We start from the raw sequence: 16,754 nt of genomic DNA on the forward strand, positions 1-16,754 counted from the left end.
ATGTTGCTGATAATAAGGAAGAAAAGAAGAAATCACACATGATTTTGCAGGAGTTACTCTATCTTATCACTAGTGTAAATAGCAATTGTTTGCATATAAAAGAAACCATGTGATATTTGCAGAACTTTTTTTTGTACATTACCTTTAAGACAAAGCAGTAATCTGTAGGTGCCTTATACTTCACTTTGTGTTGATACCCATAATACACGTTCACGTTCTCAAACTGAAGGAAGCATGCCAGATCCCGTGATGTCTACAAATGAAAACCAAGCCCATCATTGTTAGAGCAAATTGAATTTTGATGTGAAACTCATTAATAGAACCTTTATCAAATGCATGAATGACAGTGAAGCTGACTGAAAAAACAAGGATTAATTTTAGGTGTCTGCTTTCTTAGAACAAAAATAGGAAGAGGGTCAATACATATTATGAATGATCTGTAGCACAGTTCAACATTTTGCTCTTGTTCTGGTTATGCTGTGCTTCATTGCTTTGTGTGGGGATTTTAGCTTATGTCTAATATGACAAAAGAGAACACCACAGTAATAAACCACACCCTTAAAATTCTGAGTGGAGAAAGAAGGTTTGGGGTTCTAAATTGCTTTGGGAGCTTATTTTTCTTTTGTACATGTAACAAACAAACCTCATCAGGACATAAGCAACATTTAATCTGTTTTGCTTTGAATTTTCTCAAATTTCTTGGCATCATTCTATTTCTGTTTATCATAACATTTGCTTGTTTACAATATATTGCTAAAGTAACAAGGTTTCTGTTGCTGGGTGTTTCTCAGTGATGAATTCTGCCTACAGTAACTTTTGCAATCCTTTGTGTGGAAATGCAGAAATAGCCATTTCACATGGTCACTGTTGGCTAAACTGAGAAATCAGGAAATCGTGGGGGAAAAAAGGAAAAATAAAACAACAAACCACAAGCTCCCTCTACCCCTAAAAATGGGGTATGATATGATATGAGGGTATGATATACTATGCATACGATGGTTCTTGTCTCCTGTTCTCATTCTTAATGATACTTTACAACATGCCCTTGAGTTTTGGCTTTATTTACAAATTGAGTTTGCAAGTACGATATGTGGTGAAACACTTCCCACTAGATGTAGACAGGACTTCTCTTTTTCTCCTGTCTCTGCTGCAGCTGATGATGCCAGAGATTTTGTCAGTGAGTGTGTGGACCTCGGTTTTTCAAGCATCCTTAAGTTCCTAAATGTGCTCCAATCCATCCCGTATAATGTGTTGTTCCTTTCCTTTAGGAACCAGGCAATAGTGATGAGACCAATATGAATGCAGTTGTTATTATCTTCCAAGGAACAGATTTTTATGCAAGGGACAAAGGCTCTTAATGTGAGTATTTGTGCAACGTTAACATGACACAGCAACGTTAACATGACAAAGCAACACAATTAGCAGAAATAGATGTTTTAATTATCTGTAATTCTGATGCTTTTGTTTTGTGACCCTGTCCATTAACAGCCCTTTTTTGAATGAGATGTAAGCAGGGCAATGCTGAAGAAAGAAATTAAGACAGCAGTGCTGACTGATGCTGGTTTGTTAACAAAGAACCCTGAAACAAAAACCACCCCTAGCATGTGTATGAAATTATCTGAACGTGCCCCTGTATTTTCACTTTTACCATGTATTTTACAGCAAGCACAAAGTGCCAAAGGTAGTCCAGAACTTTGCTTTTTTGTAAATACTGAAAACAGGAATATATTGGATGAATTTTAAAACAGCTGCAGCAGCTGAAGATATCATTGTCTGCCAACTGTTCATTTCTGTACCTCAAAGACAGACTGCTCTGCCCACAACTGAATGATGAGCAAGGTGCACGTGCACTTTTCATGCTGCCCTGACAAGGGATGAACTGTCATAGTTTAAGGGCTTTAACTGAAGAGCTCTACTGAATTCTACTGAAGTGCTTTGAGATGTTTAACACCCTCACAACATCCTGCTCATGTCCCAGAGATTAGATCTCCACAACAGACACGTGTACCTCATCCTCAGCTGTTCCAATACAGAGTGCAGCAATCACTTAGATCACCATTAACACAGACTTGAACTAAGAGATTTGACTTTCTCTGGAATGGCCAAGACATGGGCATAGGCATCCTTTTGCTGAAGCCTGTTACAGATGCAGGGGCAAACAGATGACTGTGCCACCATTTTAAAGAGCTGTGACTATCTCCTAGAGAACTAGATTTGTTGTGGTAATATAGTGACTTTAAAGCACACAATTCCTCAAACTGCTCAGTTACAGGCAGGATGGCACACAGCCTGTAATGACAAACAGGCAGTAAAGTGCTAAACAGCTGAAACAAGGGGACTGTGCTCTCCATCTGAGCCTATGTTTACAGCCTATCACCTGAAAAAAGAAAGCACTTCCCTCATTTGCACTATGATGAAAAGTCACTGGAACAGGTATCACTGGATGATGAAAAAAGGCTGAGTAACTCTCAGGACATGCTTGCCTTGCTTTGGCATTGTACTACTGGTCATTGTTGGAGGCATGGAAGGAAATGTCCAAGATGGACTTTGCATTTGACTACTCTTACACTTTTTCCACCTTAAGTGCCTTCTAAATAGCATTCTAGATCCTAATTGATAAGATGTTGTGTGTACAGCCTGATTTGAGGCATGAAAGTCATTATCTCAGGGTCAGGTAAAGTCAAAATAAATTGCTGTGAAAGCAGCAAGGTGATCTGTGTTTCACTGTGGCTCTGTTATAAACAGGTCACTGGAGCAGCAGCACAACATCTCTTTACAAGATAAATTTTTTTCCCCTTTGTGCTTTAATCAGGAAATGACAGAAGTGTTAAGTTTCAAAACACAAATCCTAACAGTAAAGCTTCACCAACAGCAGCATTTCTAAATATGAAGCATGAGCAGAACAGTGAGCAGTGGTAAATATGAAGCATGAGCAGAACAGTGAGCAGAACCATGAGCAGTGGTAACAGAAGTGGTTTTCAGTACACAAAAAAACCCAAAACCAAAAACCACCAGTCACAGAATCCATTGTTCTACCTCATCACTGTGGAAATTAAAAGCCAGCTGCCCTTATGTGCAATACATGCAATGCTGGCAATTCAGACTCTTTAGATATTTTTTAATACTAAATGTAAGTAAACTTGATTCAGCCAGGTAGATTACTCTGAGTCACTTCCTTCTACACAAAGGACAGTCTTAAAAAGCCATAAAAGACACAACATATTCTCTAGGTACATTGTATTAAAAAAAACCCAACATATTAAATAACCCCAGCATTTCACATGCTGCTAACTGGTGCAGAAAATCCAGAAAGTCTGTATCAAAGTAAAATTAGACCTTTTTTGTGACAAGAAATTAGTTTACCTGACAACTTTTTAAGATTTTCTTTCACAGGGAACCCATATAACAATGAAGCTTTTGGCAGCTCACTACCAGCTGACAGGTACTATGCTGCTTTTCTTTCCCCTCCTGCCTTCTGGAGGAGCACTATTTTATCAATCTTTTTATCTATCCCTTGAAATCAAAAGGAGAAAAACGTGAGAGGATTCAGTGACTGCATTCTAGTATTTGCACAAGTGGTGTAGTCAAAGTTGAACCATGGAAATCTCAGCCCTCTCAGATGCACCAGACAGTGCTCTTCAAATGGCACCTCGGGAGTTCTACACTTTCACCTCCATGAATTGTTTTATTGCTAGAAGGATTATTTGGCTTCCTGACCTTGGTTTTTCCTCTGGGTACATAATAAATTCCAGAAGCTCGTAGAAGAAAATAACGCCTCTTCCAGGACTTTTTTCCATCTTCTTTTAAATAAAGGGCCCCTTCAAGCTCCGGCACAATGACAGATGTCCCACAGAAGCTTTCCTGTGCAACAAGAATAATAATGCACAAAACAAACCCATTAAGCACAATCCTATCAATATATAGCAGAAAAATGCTCCCTTGAAAAATAAAGACATTTCTTGTGACAATGAACATATGAACATGGGGAATGCAGTTACTAGGGGGATGGACATCTTAGACAGGCAAAGGAAACTTTTCCAAGCTAATGCTGGGTGCTCACACACTGATAAAGAAGGCTTGCAAAACCTCCATCCCTTGGAGTCAAGTAAAAACCTACAAAGGCTTTTAAGTAGACATAGATGTGCTCAGTGAAGGCTATAGAACAGAGTGGTTGATATTGTTATTGTGTTTTTTCCTCTATTGCAGTGTTTATAGGTTCTGTAGAGAAATACTTTGGTAGAGAGATTCTTTAGAGACTGCTTAGAGTTCTAAAAACAGCTCAATCTCTGCCTTCACTTTCAAATACATGCTAGCATTTAAAACACTAATTAGATATAATAATTGTTTGCTTGAAGGGCTTACTGTTGGGTAATTTTTAATGCCAACACACTTATCACTTAATGTTTTCACTTAGAATTCACCAGGACTTCCGCTGGTTAACATCTGGTGCTTTCATGAGATGCACTACTTTTGAAATGTGAGTCCTTAGTCACCTGAGAAAAGCATTTTCTTCGTGAGCTTTTACCAAACTGCTTGCCTGGAGAACTGTAATAATCTTTTCTTTCAAATAACTCTGGTTTTCTCTCTTTCAAGTGTACATCTGAAGGAAAACTTAAGCAGGAAAGGAAGAGATTAAACAAACTTTCTGGAAAAGTGAGTGTGTCTTTTTCTGTTGTAGTACAGCTAATAAGTTGAGAAGTAAATCCACTTCTAACCTGAAGATAATTGTTTGGTACTGATCAACCTTACTAACAATAAAAAGTCCCAAGGGCTGGCCTAAGGGTGAAAAATCTGCATTTTTAATGAGGAGCAGCTGATGCAGAGGAAAGTCGACATATTAAACCTGAGATACAAAGCCACCAATGATCACAGAACTTCCTGTTGTTACACCATTTCCCACAAAGAACTACTTGCTGTTACTGCAGAGCAGATGCAAATGGTGGCAGAGTTTTGGTGACATCTGCATCAGCAGCCCAATAATTTGGCTTACCTCCAGCAAAGCCTCTTTGTTTTTATCGTTCATTTCTTTGCTTTCTTTCTTCCCTTTGTTGGCCAGGTAGAAATTCTGACAAAGACACAAAAGAAGTTCATGTTCATTATAAAGCTGGCAATACAAGTAACTAGATAACCACAAACTCACTCAATAGTTACTGAGTCTTTCAATACTGAGTGCCAATCAGCAGGTGCAAGAAACAGATGCTTATGGACTCTTCTAACAGATAAGTTTAATCACATCTGCTGCTCATGAATTTTAATTTTTTATTCTGAATATAATCCAAAGGTAATACAAGATTGATTTTGCCCATGTAAATATGGCCTCCAAAAATTTAAACCAGTGGCTTATGTTTTTGGCTCTTTTTCTGGATCAATGGGTTTGGGTTTTAGCACTCCCATTTTCATTGCTTCCTATATGATTACAGGTTGTAGAGAACCTAACATTTGATTTCAGGCTGATATACAATGAATACAATGCAGTATCAAAAGGCTAGAAAGCATTTTCCCTACAACCCAATCTGGTAATTTGCATGCTTTGTATCTTACATTCTGGATATAACTCAGCTGTCAATTTTTAGATAAAGTGCTTATATGCCAAAGCCTTTATCCAAAGTTACTATTGCTACTTTTGTACCCCTGCTCATCCTCTGCAAAATACTTATATGTAGTGAAGAAACTGTTCAAAAATCTAGAAGAAATCTGAAGAAGTGATCACCATGATATCTTAGCACATGTGCTCCAGCCTACCGAAAATAAAGCCTGCACTCCTCTGTTTGTGTGACACTGCAGCTGTCCTCAGAGGACCCAGTTCCTGCCTGTCCCACAAAAAAGGAACCGCGGTGCCTCGAGGACATGTTCACCCATAAAAACAAATTCTCTGACTGCGAAACAGCAATAACCAGTCTGCATCCATCTGCACTGTACAGATGGACAAAAGGACAGCACTTGGACTTATGTGCAGATTCTGACAAGCGGGAAGGATGCTAGGACCTGTGTGCTGGAGCATGTGCAGTGGCTTTGCTCCACAGCAAGCAGGGCCAGAGAAGCAGAGCTGGCTGCCTGCAGACTGTAAGGCAGTGAAGGAAGCAGGGAGATCAGGGATGGAAGCAGCATTTGGATTCATGCCCTGGAGACCAGAATGGTTACACTCAGAGTTCATGTGGGTTACAAGTTTTTCAATTTATCTGACTTTTCATCTCTGTTTTTTCATGCCTCAAGACTATGAGAAAGCGACAACATGTTTATGTGCTTAGAACTTCTCAACACTGAAACTGCAATATAAATGCAAACATTACCAAAATAAAAAATACCAAAAATACCACATAATACCAAAATACAAGTGAGAAGTGTGTAAATAAAGGAACAGGCTGTTGCCATAGTATAAGAAAGACACAAACAAGCAGCAAATCTGCCCTGCCAGTAGACCACATTTACAGCTGTGCAGTTTATCTGAAGTGAAACACTACTCTTCCACACAACCACATCTTCATTTCCAAGCAGTGCTGGGAACAGATGTCTGCCAGAATGCAAGCCTCAGAGCAGACTGTTTTTGGAGGGGCACCAGGAGAGGAAGCAGAAGATGTCTGGATCTCAAAACCAGTTCTTTAAAAACTGCTTTCTTAGAAGTTCACATTAAGTCAGGGGAGCTCAGAAACACAGACACCTGCAATGTGGCCTATGCTGATGCCATGTCTACAGTGTGAGAAACTTTAACATTCAATACAACAGACATTATCCTAGGAAATGCAGCTGGCTTCAGACTGCCTGGACAGAATTTTAGCACAAATCTCTAAGTAAGCTACCACTAAGGACCACAGCTTCGCAGTCACATCTAAAGACAATATTCAGAGTGGAAAAAAGCCAAAATCAGCTCAAAACAAAACCCATTTAAAAGTTCTGAGCAGCTGCAGCCCAGTGATCTGCGCTTGTGCAACAGCTCTCCTTGAGAGGCAGCACCACTGCAGCCCTGAAGCCTCAGAGGGCACTGCCAGGCTGGGCTGGGCCTCCAGACCTTGGGATGGGTTTGGAAAGCACAGGGACATGCAAGCTGTAAGGCTTCTTCTCTAGGTCATTATAAAGACATAGTACAACCACTAAAATACACAATGAAGATTTATCAAGGTAAGTACGCTTTGTCTCAACAAGGCTTGGCTCATCAACTTGTGGGGAGAGCATCCATCTGACTTAGTCACCCTTCTGTGGAACAAAGCTCCTCTGACTGCAACTGATTCACATTGAGGCATCTGGCATTTATTTAGCAGAAGCCCAGACCACCCTGTACTGAAATAATCAATCCTAAAGAGAGAAAGTTTGTAAGGATATCCATGCTGGATCTCTAATGCCACAGCTTTTTCATTAGGGGCTCTGTCACCTAACCCAATGTTACACAGATGTACACTGTTGTCTTTCACCTGTCAACACACACTTCATTTATTACCTCCTTTATGCCTCTTTCCTGAAATCTGGAAGTACATATATACATATTTGTCAGTGGCTAAAAAACTGGGGAGCAGACTGAACACTGTACTTGTTTCATTACTGTGTGGTCTGCTATTTTTGAGCAGAAGCATTCATCCTAGAGGAGGCAAAACACATGTGTCCAGAAGAGGTAATTTCAAGTCCAGTAGTCAAAGGTCATGACAAAAGGCAGACTCTTTCCTGTGTGAGGACACCACTTGGAAATGCATGTTTGGTTTGGGATGTCAGGTCATTAATGGGACAAGATGTAGCTGCAGGGCAACTTCCTACATATATCTACAGATTTGAGAATTAACTATTTCTATGCATAAAACCTTTCCACTTAGGGGCATACCCTTCTCCTTTGGTGTGGAAAGGCAGGTAAAGAAATAATCAGGGTGTATCTCTCTGCACTGTATAATGCTCAAACAGTGGAAGATAGAAAGTGTTTTCAGTAGTGTCCAAGAACATCTGTGTTGGCATGTAAGCAAAGCAAACCTGGATCACGATAAAACAGTACTTAAATACAGCACTATCAAACTTTCTGATTGGTGTTCATGTCTCCATACTAAAAAAATGAATTTCCTAAATGAAATAGCACCTCTCTCACACCTTTCACATTTTTCATTCACAGACCCATCCAAGAGGGAATGCAGCAGCAACTACTTGTTGCATGGCAAAAAAATAGGTGCTACAAGACAGCATGCTCCCTCTGCCTCCTCTTACACTTTGGTTGTATTTCTGCTTTCAAGCTCTTGAGATTGATTTTCCAGAAGATCTGAAAAATCCACAACAGCACAGATCAAACAGTGTGCATAAAACAAGGCAGGTGCTTCCTACTCATGACTAGCTTCTTTGAGCAACGGGCTGCCTGCTTATGCTCATCCAACCTGCACCCAATATGAGGCAAGAACTGGCCAGCTCACATCCCATTTCAGATCATTGCAACTGCTACTCAATGCAGCATGGTTTATGCAGAAAAAATAAAACAGAGCAAGGTCATATCTGCAACTCATATCATGGTGTGTCCCCTAGGAACCTGCCCATTAAAAATATTAGAAGATGCCTATAATTGCTCTGAAGATCATAAAAGTACTAAAACACATGAAGCTAAAGGCAAAGCTCTTTTGAAACCCCCAAAAGAGAGAGAAATTAAGATAACAAAACAATGGGAGTACAGTGAAAAACACCTCCCTTTTCTCACTTCTATTTCTTTGCACTTTTGCCAGCATGCTCAATAACCAGGTTCCCTGTCACCTTTTTATGTTTCCATCACTGGGTAACAGTGGATACAAAAGGAAAACCTTGATTTATAAATGTGGCCAAGCTGGTGAAAAACAAAAGTATCACCTGGTCGATAGCAGATAAATATTCAAGCATGAAACTTGCTATAGCTGTCTTGTAATGAAAGCTGTTACAAACCTTTACTCCACCTCCTTTGAATGCTGTTGGGAACTCTTGCTCTTCAGAATAAATAAAATATCAATTCAGTGTATGGATTCTCCATTGGAAGGTGCAGATCTAGCTTTTGGTTTACATATGAAGGAGCAGAAGCATGAAGTACTCACCGTACAGACTTTCAATAATTGTCATAAATACTGTCCAATAATAAGAAAACAAAAAAAAAAGACACCTGCAATGTGGCCTATAAAGCACACATAGGTGGCATTGCCTGCACTGTTTGATTTTATCAAGAAAACCCCACAGGAAATAGAAGTTCATGCAAACAGAACTGAAAAACAGCGTTCAAAGAGCATGACCAGCATTCACAGCAAGGAGTTTAGATTCAGCTACACCTTAAAAACAACTATTTTCCCTCGTTTTTCTTCCTTTTATAGTACCTTTTAGCTGAGAATTATTCTTTGAGATTTTTAAAAAGAGGTGTTGAGCCCTGACAACCTTTCCTTTCAAGAGAAAACCAGCATCACTCAACCATATGACAAAGCATCACCTTTCCAATGTTGTAAAGGTTCTCTTTATTTTCCCATGTACCAGAATGTATTTTTGTTTCACTCTTTAGTCATAGACTTGTGATGCTCCCTCTCTGCAGATGAGTCACTGGTGGCACTCATGGAACAGTATTTTACTGCAATTTCCCTACAGGGTCTATTATATCACAGTGAGCAGAGGGCAAAAGTGTGCCTGTCTTTGTGGCAAGGGGGACACCTGAGATTTTTATAAAAGCTTTTTCTAAAAGGAATTTCAAACACTTTAAAAAAATATTTCAGAAACAAAGCTGCAGAAAAACTACCAAGTGCTGCATGACAAAAATTACAATCTTAAAAAAAAAAAGCCACGGGCATCAACTGAGCAACATACTGCCAGCATGTAGAGAAAAAATCCTGCATTTCAGAACCTCAATTCCTCCTCAGAAAATGAAACACTCTTAATTAAATGTTGTTAAATAGGTCTATAACTAGTTCACAGAAAGAAACAATAAACATTGGCCTCACACAGACCTTCTTCAGAGAGGAAGGCATCTGCCCATCTTTATAAGATTTTTAAAGCACTAATTGTGTCCAATCTTTGTGATGAAAATTTTGTATCACTAATTTGTCTAAGAATAAACTGTAGGCACCTGGCCACCATTGGGATTTGCCTCTTTTTTTTACCCAGAAAAAGATATGCAAGTTAAAAATGGGTGAGATCTCCACAAAACCCTTGCAACAGAATGAGCATGAAATAAACAAGGAATTCAGCTGCTTCGGCACTAGCACCATGGGTGTGTCAAAGAAAGCATTCTGCAATTTGGGTACTCCCAAAATGAGTTTTATGGGGCAGCCTTGACTGAGCCAGGAGGAGGGTGAATATACTAAGCACTCAGTCCCAAAGCACAGGATTTCAGTTTCCTTTTGGTTACACCACAATTTCTGTACATAGTCAGCTAGGCAAACACCCTACCCCCCACAACTCAGCATTTCTGCTTGGTTTGCCTGTTCAGAGACTCACTGCAGATGTGTATTTTACAATATTTCAGTATTCACTGTGTACAGTGCTGATTACTTTCTGCCACAAAGTGCTGATATGTCTGTACTATTTTCCCCATTCACAATGTTTGAGTTTACCACGCCTGACAGATGGTCAGACTTTATTACTGGCAAAATATTTCAACAGTGTGATAGCCACAACTGATCCAGTTTGCTCAGACTTTGTTTGTTCATTTTAGAGCTTACACAGAGGGGCTAAAGCTCAATGACTGCAGACTTGTCCAGATCCAGCTGACACACGAGGACAGACCTACACTTTTGTTTGGTTCTTGTTTAGGTCACATTTATTGCTAAATTTCATTGCAACCAAAATGCAATATTCATCACAGCAGAATATCCATCAAAGTTTTACTTCCTGTTTGAGGAAGGGCTCAAAAACCACTTACCCAAATAACACTACAGTGTACGAATCAAAGCTGGAGTTGAACCTCTGCTGCTGGGTAAGTTTATGGGCTCTAGAAAGGAGGACACTTTGAGCCACAATATTGTATTTCCAAACCTGGTTTTGCTGTTTCATATTAAAAATCAACATTAACCCATGTACACTTCAGGATAAGTTTTCTTTCCCTGACTGTGGATACTTATATCAATGAAGGAAACTTCTTTTCCATAGGTTTTACTTGAAATAGAGGTTCATTCTATAAAAAACCCCAATTTCCTAATGAGCAGCTTGGTGAGATTTGCTGCCAAATTACATATTTGACTCTTTTTTTTTTTTGGCAATGCTGAATTGCTCATTTATCTCTTGCTGCCCTTAGGAACAAACCAGATGCTCAGTGAGCTAACAGTCAGCTGACATGGGGAAAAGATCCTCTGTCCCAGAATCCACCAACTGCATGTTCCAGGATGTTTGTGCATACAGCTTTGACCACATAACATAACAATTTTTGTATATACCTATCTGAATAATTTGATGCAATTCAGTGTGCAGACCCTCCTTTACAAAGATAAAGTGCAGAAGTTCCTGATAACCAATTCTCCTCAGCATAAACAAAACCCAGTAAATCTTCTGCAGCATTAAGTATATCCTTTATGAAGTTTTATGTACAACTGGCAAAAACTGGGCCTTCAAGGAAATATTTATATTCATCAGCAGAAATAGTGTAGAAGCTGTAGTAAAAAGAAAGGTTTTTACAGATGTGCCATTTCACACAGTTCTAAGAGCTGTACCTAAGCAGTGGCTTGTACTACAGAGGTGAACTACATGCTTCAGCTTTTACCTCTACAAACAGGACTCTAAAAAAGTATCAGAAAAAAAAATCAGAAAACTCCAATTTTCAAGTCCTTGCATTTAAAATCCTGGTGGGTTTTTTGGTTGAAAATATAAGTTTTGCTTTCTCTGAACTGACAGAGCTGAAAGAAATCATTAATATAATAGGCAACATGCAGACTAAATGACCTTAGTTTAGACTTTTATCCAAATACCATATTAGCTTACCTGGGGATTTTTAAATAAAGCATATTTTTGGCTTTTTTCCAAAAACAGAATCTTATTCTCAGTGTCTCGAGTCCAGTCTGATAACACTTCAACAACATTTTCATGGTCTTCAAAAAACCTTTCTGGAGAGACAGAGAAGATAATGTAAGACATTGAAACTGTTTCTGCCCTCTCCTGAGGCTGCAGAAATTCCTGTGTAAGAATGCAATCATTATCTGATTCCCTCACTCAGGGCTGGACAGTCCAGCACTCTTTTCCACTGCACAGATGGGAGCAGAACCTGTCACACACCACAGGAAATTGTGTCACATGGAAGGGCAAAGCAGCTACTGAAGACACTTTATGTAGCTGTGCCATGCTCCTGGATTCCTCCTGAATCTCTGTACTGCTGCTTGAAGACTGCAAGGGATGGAAGCAGTGACCCACCAGGAGCAGACAGTTACACCCATATATTTTATGGCTTTCTGCTTTTGATTGATTTTGGTTTTTTTAAGGTTTGCAGTACCACAGACTGGGGGGTGGAAGAAGGGATATAGATAAACTTTGGCTAATGAATTTTAAAAAAGTAAAGACTCAATTTATTTGTCGTTTTACTTCTTTACAATGCAATGAAGATTTGCTTTTTGTCAGCAGGAAGAATTCTATGCACTGAAAAGAAAATATTTGGTTTTAAGTAACCGTATTTAAAACCAGAAATAGCAGAGTAGGAAAAAACAAAGATAGAACTAATGTCAAGATATACTGGTTCACCCAGCATCTCTGTATTATCCTTACCAGGGTTGCTAGAGACCTAATTTCAGCTCTGTCCCCCCCGATCTGCTCTGAACCCCACTCCTCCACCCAGAAAAGCCACAGGGTGTGCTTTGTTAACTGAGGTAACTCTGAAACCACTTCAGTTTCATTTAGATAAAATATATAAATTGCTCAAATAAAACTCCTTTTAAAGGAAAAGGAATTCAGCATAACTTGACAGGTCATTTTGGAGTGTCCCAATCTGCACTTTTCTACAAATTTGGTACTGGGATAGGGAATTCACCCAGCTCAAATTTTCAGCAGAATTTTGGCAGTTTCCTGGGAACAGCCATACTCCCATTCCTGGTGATCAAATCTTCCAATGGCCTAGACTGGCCTAGCATCAGAGGAAGTAACAAAACACACATTTTGTAGGCTTTCTTTAATCCTCGTTACTTTTGACAAGGGTTTAGTACATCCCATCCAACCTCCACCTGGTGAATTAATTAAATTCACAGAATGAGAGTAGCTTCAAGACCCACCTGCATGGACACAGTAACTTTTAACACCAACAACATAACACTCCTCATTTAGCAACATTCTGCAATGCACTGGAAATAGGAAGCACTATATAAAACCCCAGTAATGGTTTGAAGGATGAACAGTACTTTATACTTCAAGATAGGCATGAAACAATTCTCAGACAGTAACATTAATTTTTGCCACATATATTTTTGTTTGTTCATTTGCTGTAGCAAGATTTTCTTGTATGAAAAATATGATTTTATCATCCTCAGGAGGGTCTTTTTACCTAATTTACCTAAAAAAAGTCAAATCTGGATGCCTATTATAAGACTGCAATAGTCTTTATTGCAATAGATTCTGGTACACCTACAGCCCAGTGTTACATCACCATCTCACTACTGAGATTATCTGTGATATTTAACATGTATTTAATTTTAAACTGTAGTTTATTTTATTTACAATGATAGTCTTTCAAAATAACCATATATGTAAGACAACCAGTAAAGGATCTTGTGATATAAAAGCAGCTTGGACCTTCAGTTCAGCAAGAATTATTTGCTGCTCAGATTTGCTCCTTAAAGTAAACATAATTTTGTTCTCTTTAATACTAATGTGGAAAGCAGGCAGAAAGATGAAGTGCAGAAAAGTTCTGTCTTTGTGCTGATGGTAATAAAGCTATCTAGAGCAGCCAAGAAGTATACTGACAAAAATTAAGAATGGCTCACATTGTTCTGATTTTGCACAAAATTAACAGCATGTTGCTGTGCATTGGAAGCAGAAGAAAGAACATGTACCATCCCATTCATATTGAAACTGCCTTCTGCAAACAAAAAGGCTCCATCCTTAGCAGACCTGGACCTGGTAATGGATCACTGCATCAGGGTTAATAGATTTTTCCTTTTTTCTTGAACAAGATACAAGTTCACTTCCTTCAGTATTTTCTCCTGTTCTGGCTTTTAAAATAATTTTTATTCATTATGAGAGTAATTCCTTACTATACCAATACCCTAACACTAACCAAAATCACCTAGCATTAGCTGTGACTAAAGTAGCACAACAAATTTTCACAAAAAATATCCAACCATTTACCCCTATGTTTGTAGCAAACAATCTCCTTGATACCTTCAGTTTTAATTGCATGATGGGAAATTCAAGTATCTATCCAGATTATGCAGAAACACAAGTACATTCTTTTTAATGACTATGGAGATTCAGAAACCATATGTTGATTGTGATGTCATCCTAATACTCAGACATGTTTGTCCAAGTCACCCTGGACAAAAAGGGAGCAACTTTCTAAGACAGGAAAACACTCCAAAATTATTCAGTGAGTTTTGTCAGATTTCTAGCATCAAATGACATTTCCAGTTTTTTCTTAGTTAAGATAAGCAGGAACAAAAGAATGCAGCATCATTATCTTAATCATGTAGAAGAACAGATTGGCAGTAAATTTCTGTACCACTCTTACAAGCAAATGAGCATCTCCTTGCTCATGACCAGTCAGGCTTTTTTCCAGTTATTTTAAAATTTCTATTGTTTAATTTAGCAGAATGACTACACCTGGGACTCTTTTAAAGTGCAATATTGATCTTTGACTTTATTTGAGAATTTTCCCATCTCTGCTGGGAGACTGTAAACTGAGAATGTTAAAGGCTGTTTGACAACTTCCCATTTCTCTAGGTCAAATGTGACTCTGAAAGAAAGCAGTGGCAATATTCCTTCTCCTTTTGATGTCAATACCTTTTCAGGCTGGCAAATAAAAAGATTCTAAAATATTTGACAATTAGTAAATACTGTGTTCTCAATGAAAGAAACCTTGAAGCCTTTTTCAAACAAGACTTATGTTGCACGGAACAATTTCTAAGTTTTGCGCAGCTGTTTTCTAGGACCCAGAGGCCAGGTTAATTACTCCATAAGTCATAACTTACCATAAGCAGAGCTGCAGCCCCATCACAGAGCAGTGCCCTGTAAACTGCTACACTTAGAAAAATTATTACCACAAATGAAGAGCATTAGAAATGACTGAAACACTTCTCACAGAGTCTTGTTTAAGGACATTTTTTTGGCTAGTATGTAATACATGCCTGCTGATAGCACTCCAGCACAGCATTGCCTCTTCAAAAAGTGGATTTGAGTACTAGTGTGTTTGGGTTTGTCATCACCTTGAAGTTCACACGGCTCCTTCATTTTGTGTAAAATAAAATAATGGATATGGTGAAAAGCAAGGAGCCTTCTGCAGGTCACAGCACAGCTGAATGGACTCAATTCTACAGCACAAACACATCAAACATATTCCTGCAGCATCCCTCAGCTTAGAGTCTGAGCTGTTCCAACATCAGGGGACAGATGGGCAGGAGAAATGTTACTACCTTTTCAAGATTGCCAACACTTACCTGATGTTTTAAGATTACCAGCCCTCTATCTATTTGCTATGTGACTACAGCACTCACCAATCTGCAGCTCAGGGTATGTCTCATACAGACACCAGTCCACATTGCAGTCACAGTGGGTTTTCTCAAAGAGATTGTCCAGAACATCCCGTGCCACCTGGCGCTCATCCACCATCAGGGACTTGGTGCTGTTATCGTTCATGTGCACCTTGATAACAAGCTGAGAACAAAGTCACAGAACAGGCAGTTAATTTCAGGAGCAACAAAAGGACTCGTCTGAATCTGCTAACACAGATAAGAAAGATAAACGCTGAAGGTTATTACTGATTCAAAGGCATCCTGTCCCAAAGCAAGCTGAGAGAATAAAACAGCTCCGAAATTTTCACATTATAATTTTCCGCAAAATAAAGATCTTTTCTCTAAAAATAGAATGAAGCCTTGTCCTACGCATGATTTCAGGAAAGGTGAAATTGCTATGAAGAAAAAGCAGAACTTAATCTCTTCTCTAAATCTACTAGATGTGCAATTAAGGAAAATGCTTGATAGGGAAACCAAGTGCAAAAGGACAGAGTGTCCTTAATGCAAGCTATAAATGTGAAAAATTTCATTTTATACAGAAAAAGAATGGAAGAATCTTGCCATGCCAACAAAATAGCCTGAAATTGGATTGTACTAAGATGGGCCATAATCCAGCTGTCATCAATAAGAAAACAGATGAGTTCACAGAATATACTGAGTTGGAAGGGACCCATCAGCATCGCTGAGTCCAACTCCTGGCCCTGCACAGGACAAGCCCAAGAGCATTGCTCCATGTGCCCAAGACCATCTTGAAACAAATGCTTCTTGAACTCTGTCAGGCCTGTGAACACTTTCCTGGAGGGCCTGTCCCAGGCCATTCCCTTGGGTTCTGTCACTGGCCACCACAGAGAAAAAATTCCCTCCTCTTCCCCTCATGAGTTACTAACTGACCAAATTAACATAAGACACTCATTACTTCTTTATATGGTGAAGTATTTGTTAAACAAGAAACACAGTGAACTTTCTTCAGAGAGGAACAATGCAAGAAAATGCTGAAGTACCTAAAATGTGATAAAGAACTGGAAGTCCATTATAAGAAGGTACTTAAAATGCTCCATTAGTACTGAAAACAGTAGAATAATTCTCTACAAGGTCTGTACATTGCTGGTGAGTTGGGAGGACTTTCCATATTTTTGTTTAAATAGTTCTTTA

At 39.0% G+C, this 16,754-nt stretch overlaps 1 protein-coding gene across 2 annotated transcripts in view; it reads right to left on the bottom strand.

The window, feature by feature from the left end:
* Window positions 1–16,754, bottom strand: part of APBB1IP (amyloid beta precursor protein binding family B member 1 interacting protein) — a 64,009-nt gene that overhangs the window by 20,957 nt on the left and 26,298 nt on the right. For both annotated transcript variants that reach the window (XM_059493418.1, XM_059493408.1), the window contains exons 6-10: window positions 15,585–15,744; window positions 11,878–11,999; window positions 4,991–5,065; window positions 3,718–3,861; window positions 143–253 (exon numbers count right to left, since the gene is read on the bottom strand). In XM_059493418.1, coding sequence (XP_059349401.1) covers window positions 143–253; window positions 3,718–3,861; window positions 4,991–5,065; window positions 11,878–11,999; window positions 15,585–15,744 — 612 coding nt within the window. The remainder of the gene's footprint in view (window positions 1–142; window positions 254–3,717; window positions 3,862–4,990; window positions 5,066–11,877; window positions 12,000–15,584; window positions 15,745–16,754) is intronic.

The sequence above is a fragment of the Ammospiza nelsoni genome, chromosome 1 (assembly GCF_027579445.1).
Source record: "Ammospiza nelsoni isolate bAmmNel1 chromosome 1, bAmmNel1.pri, whole genome shotgun sequence".
NCBI classification, from domain to species: Eukaryota; Metazoa; Chordata; class Aves; order Passeriformes; family Passerellidae; genus Ammospiza; species Ammospiza nelsoni.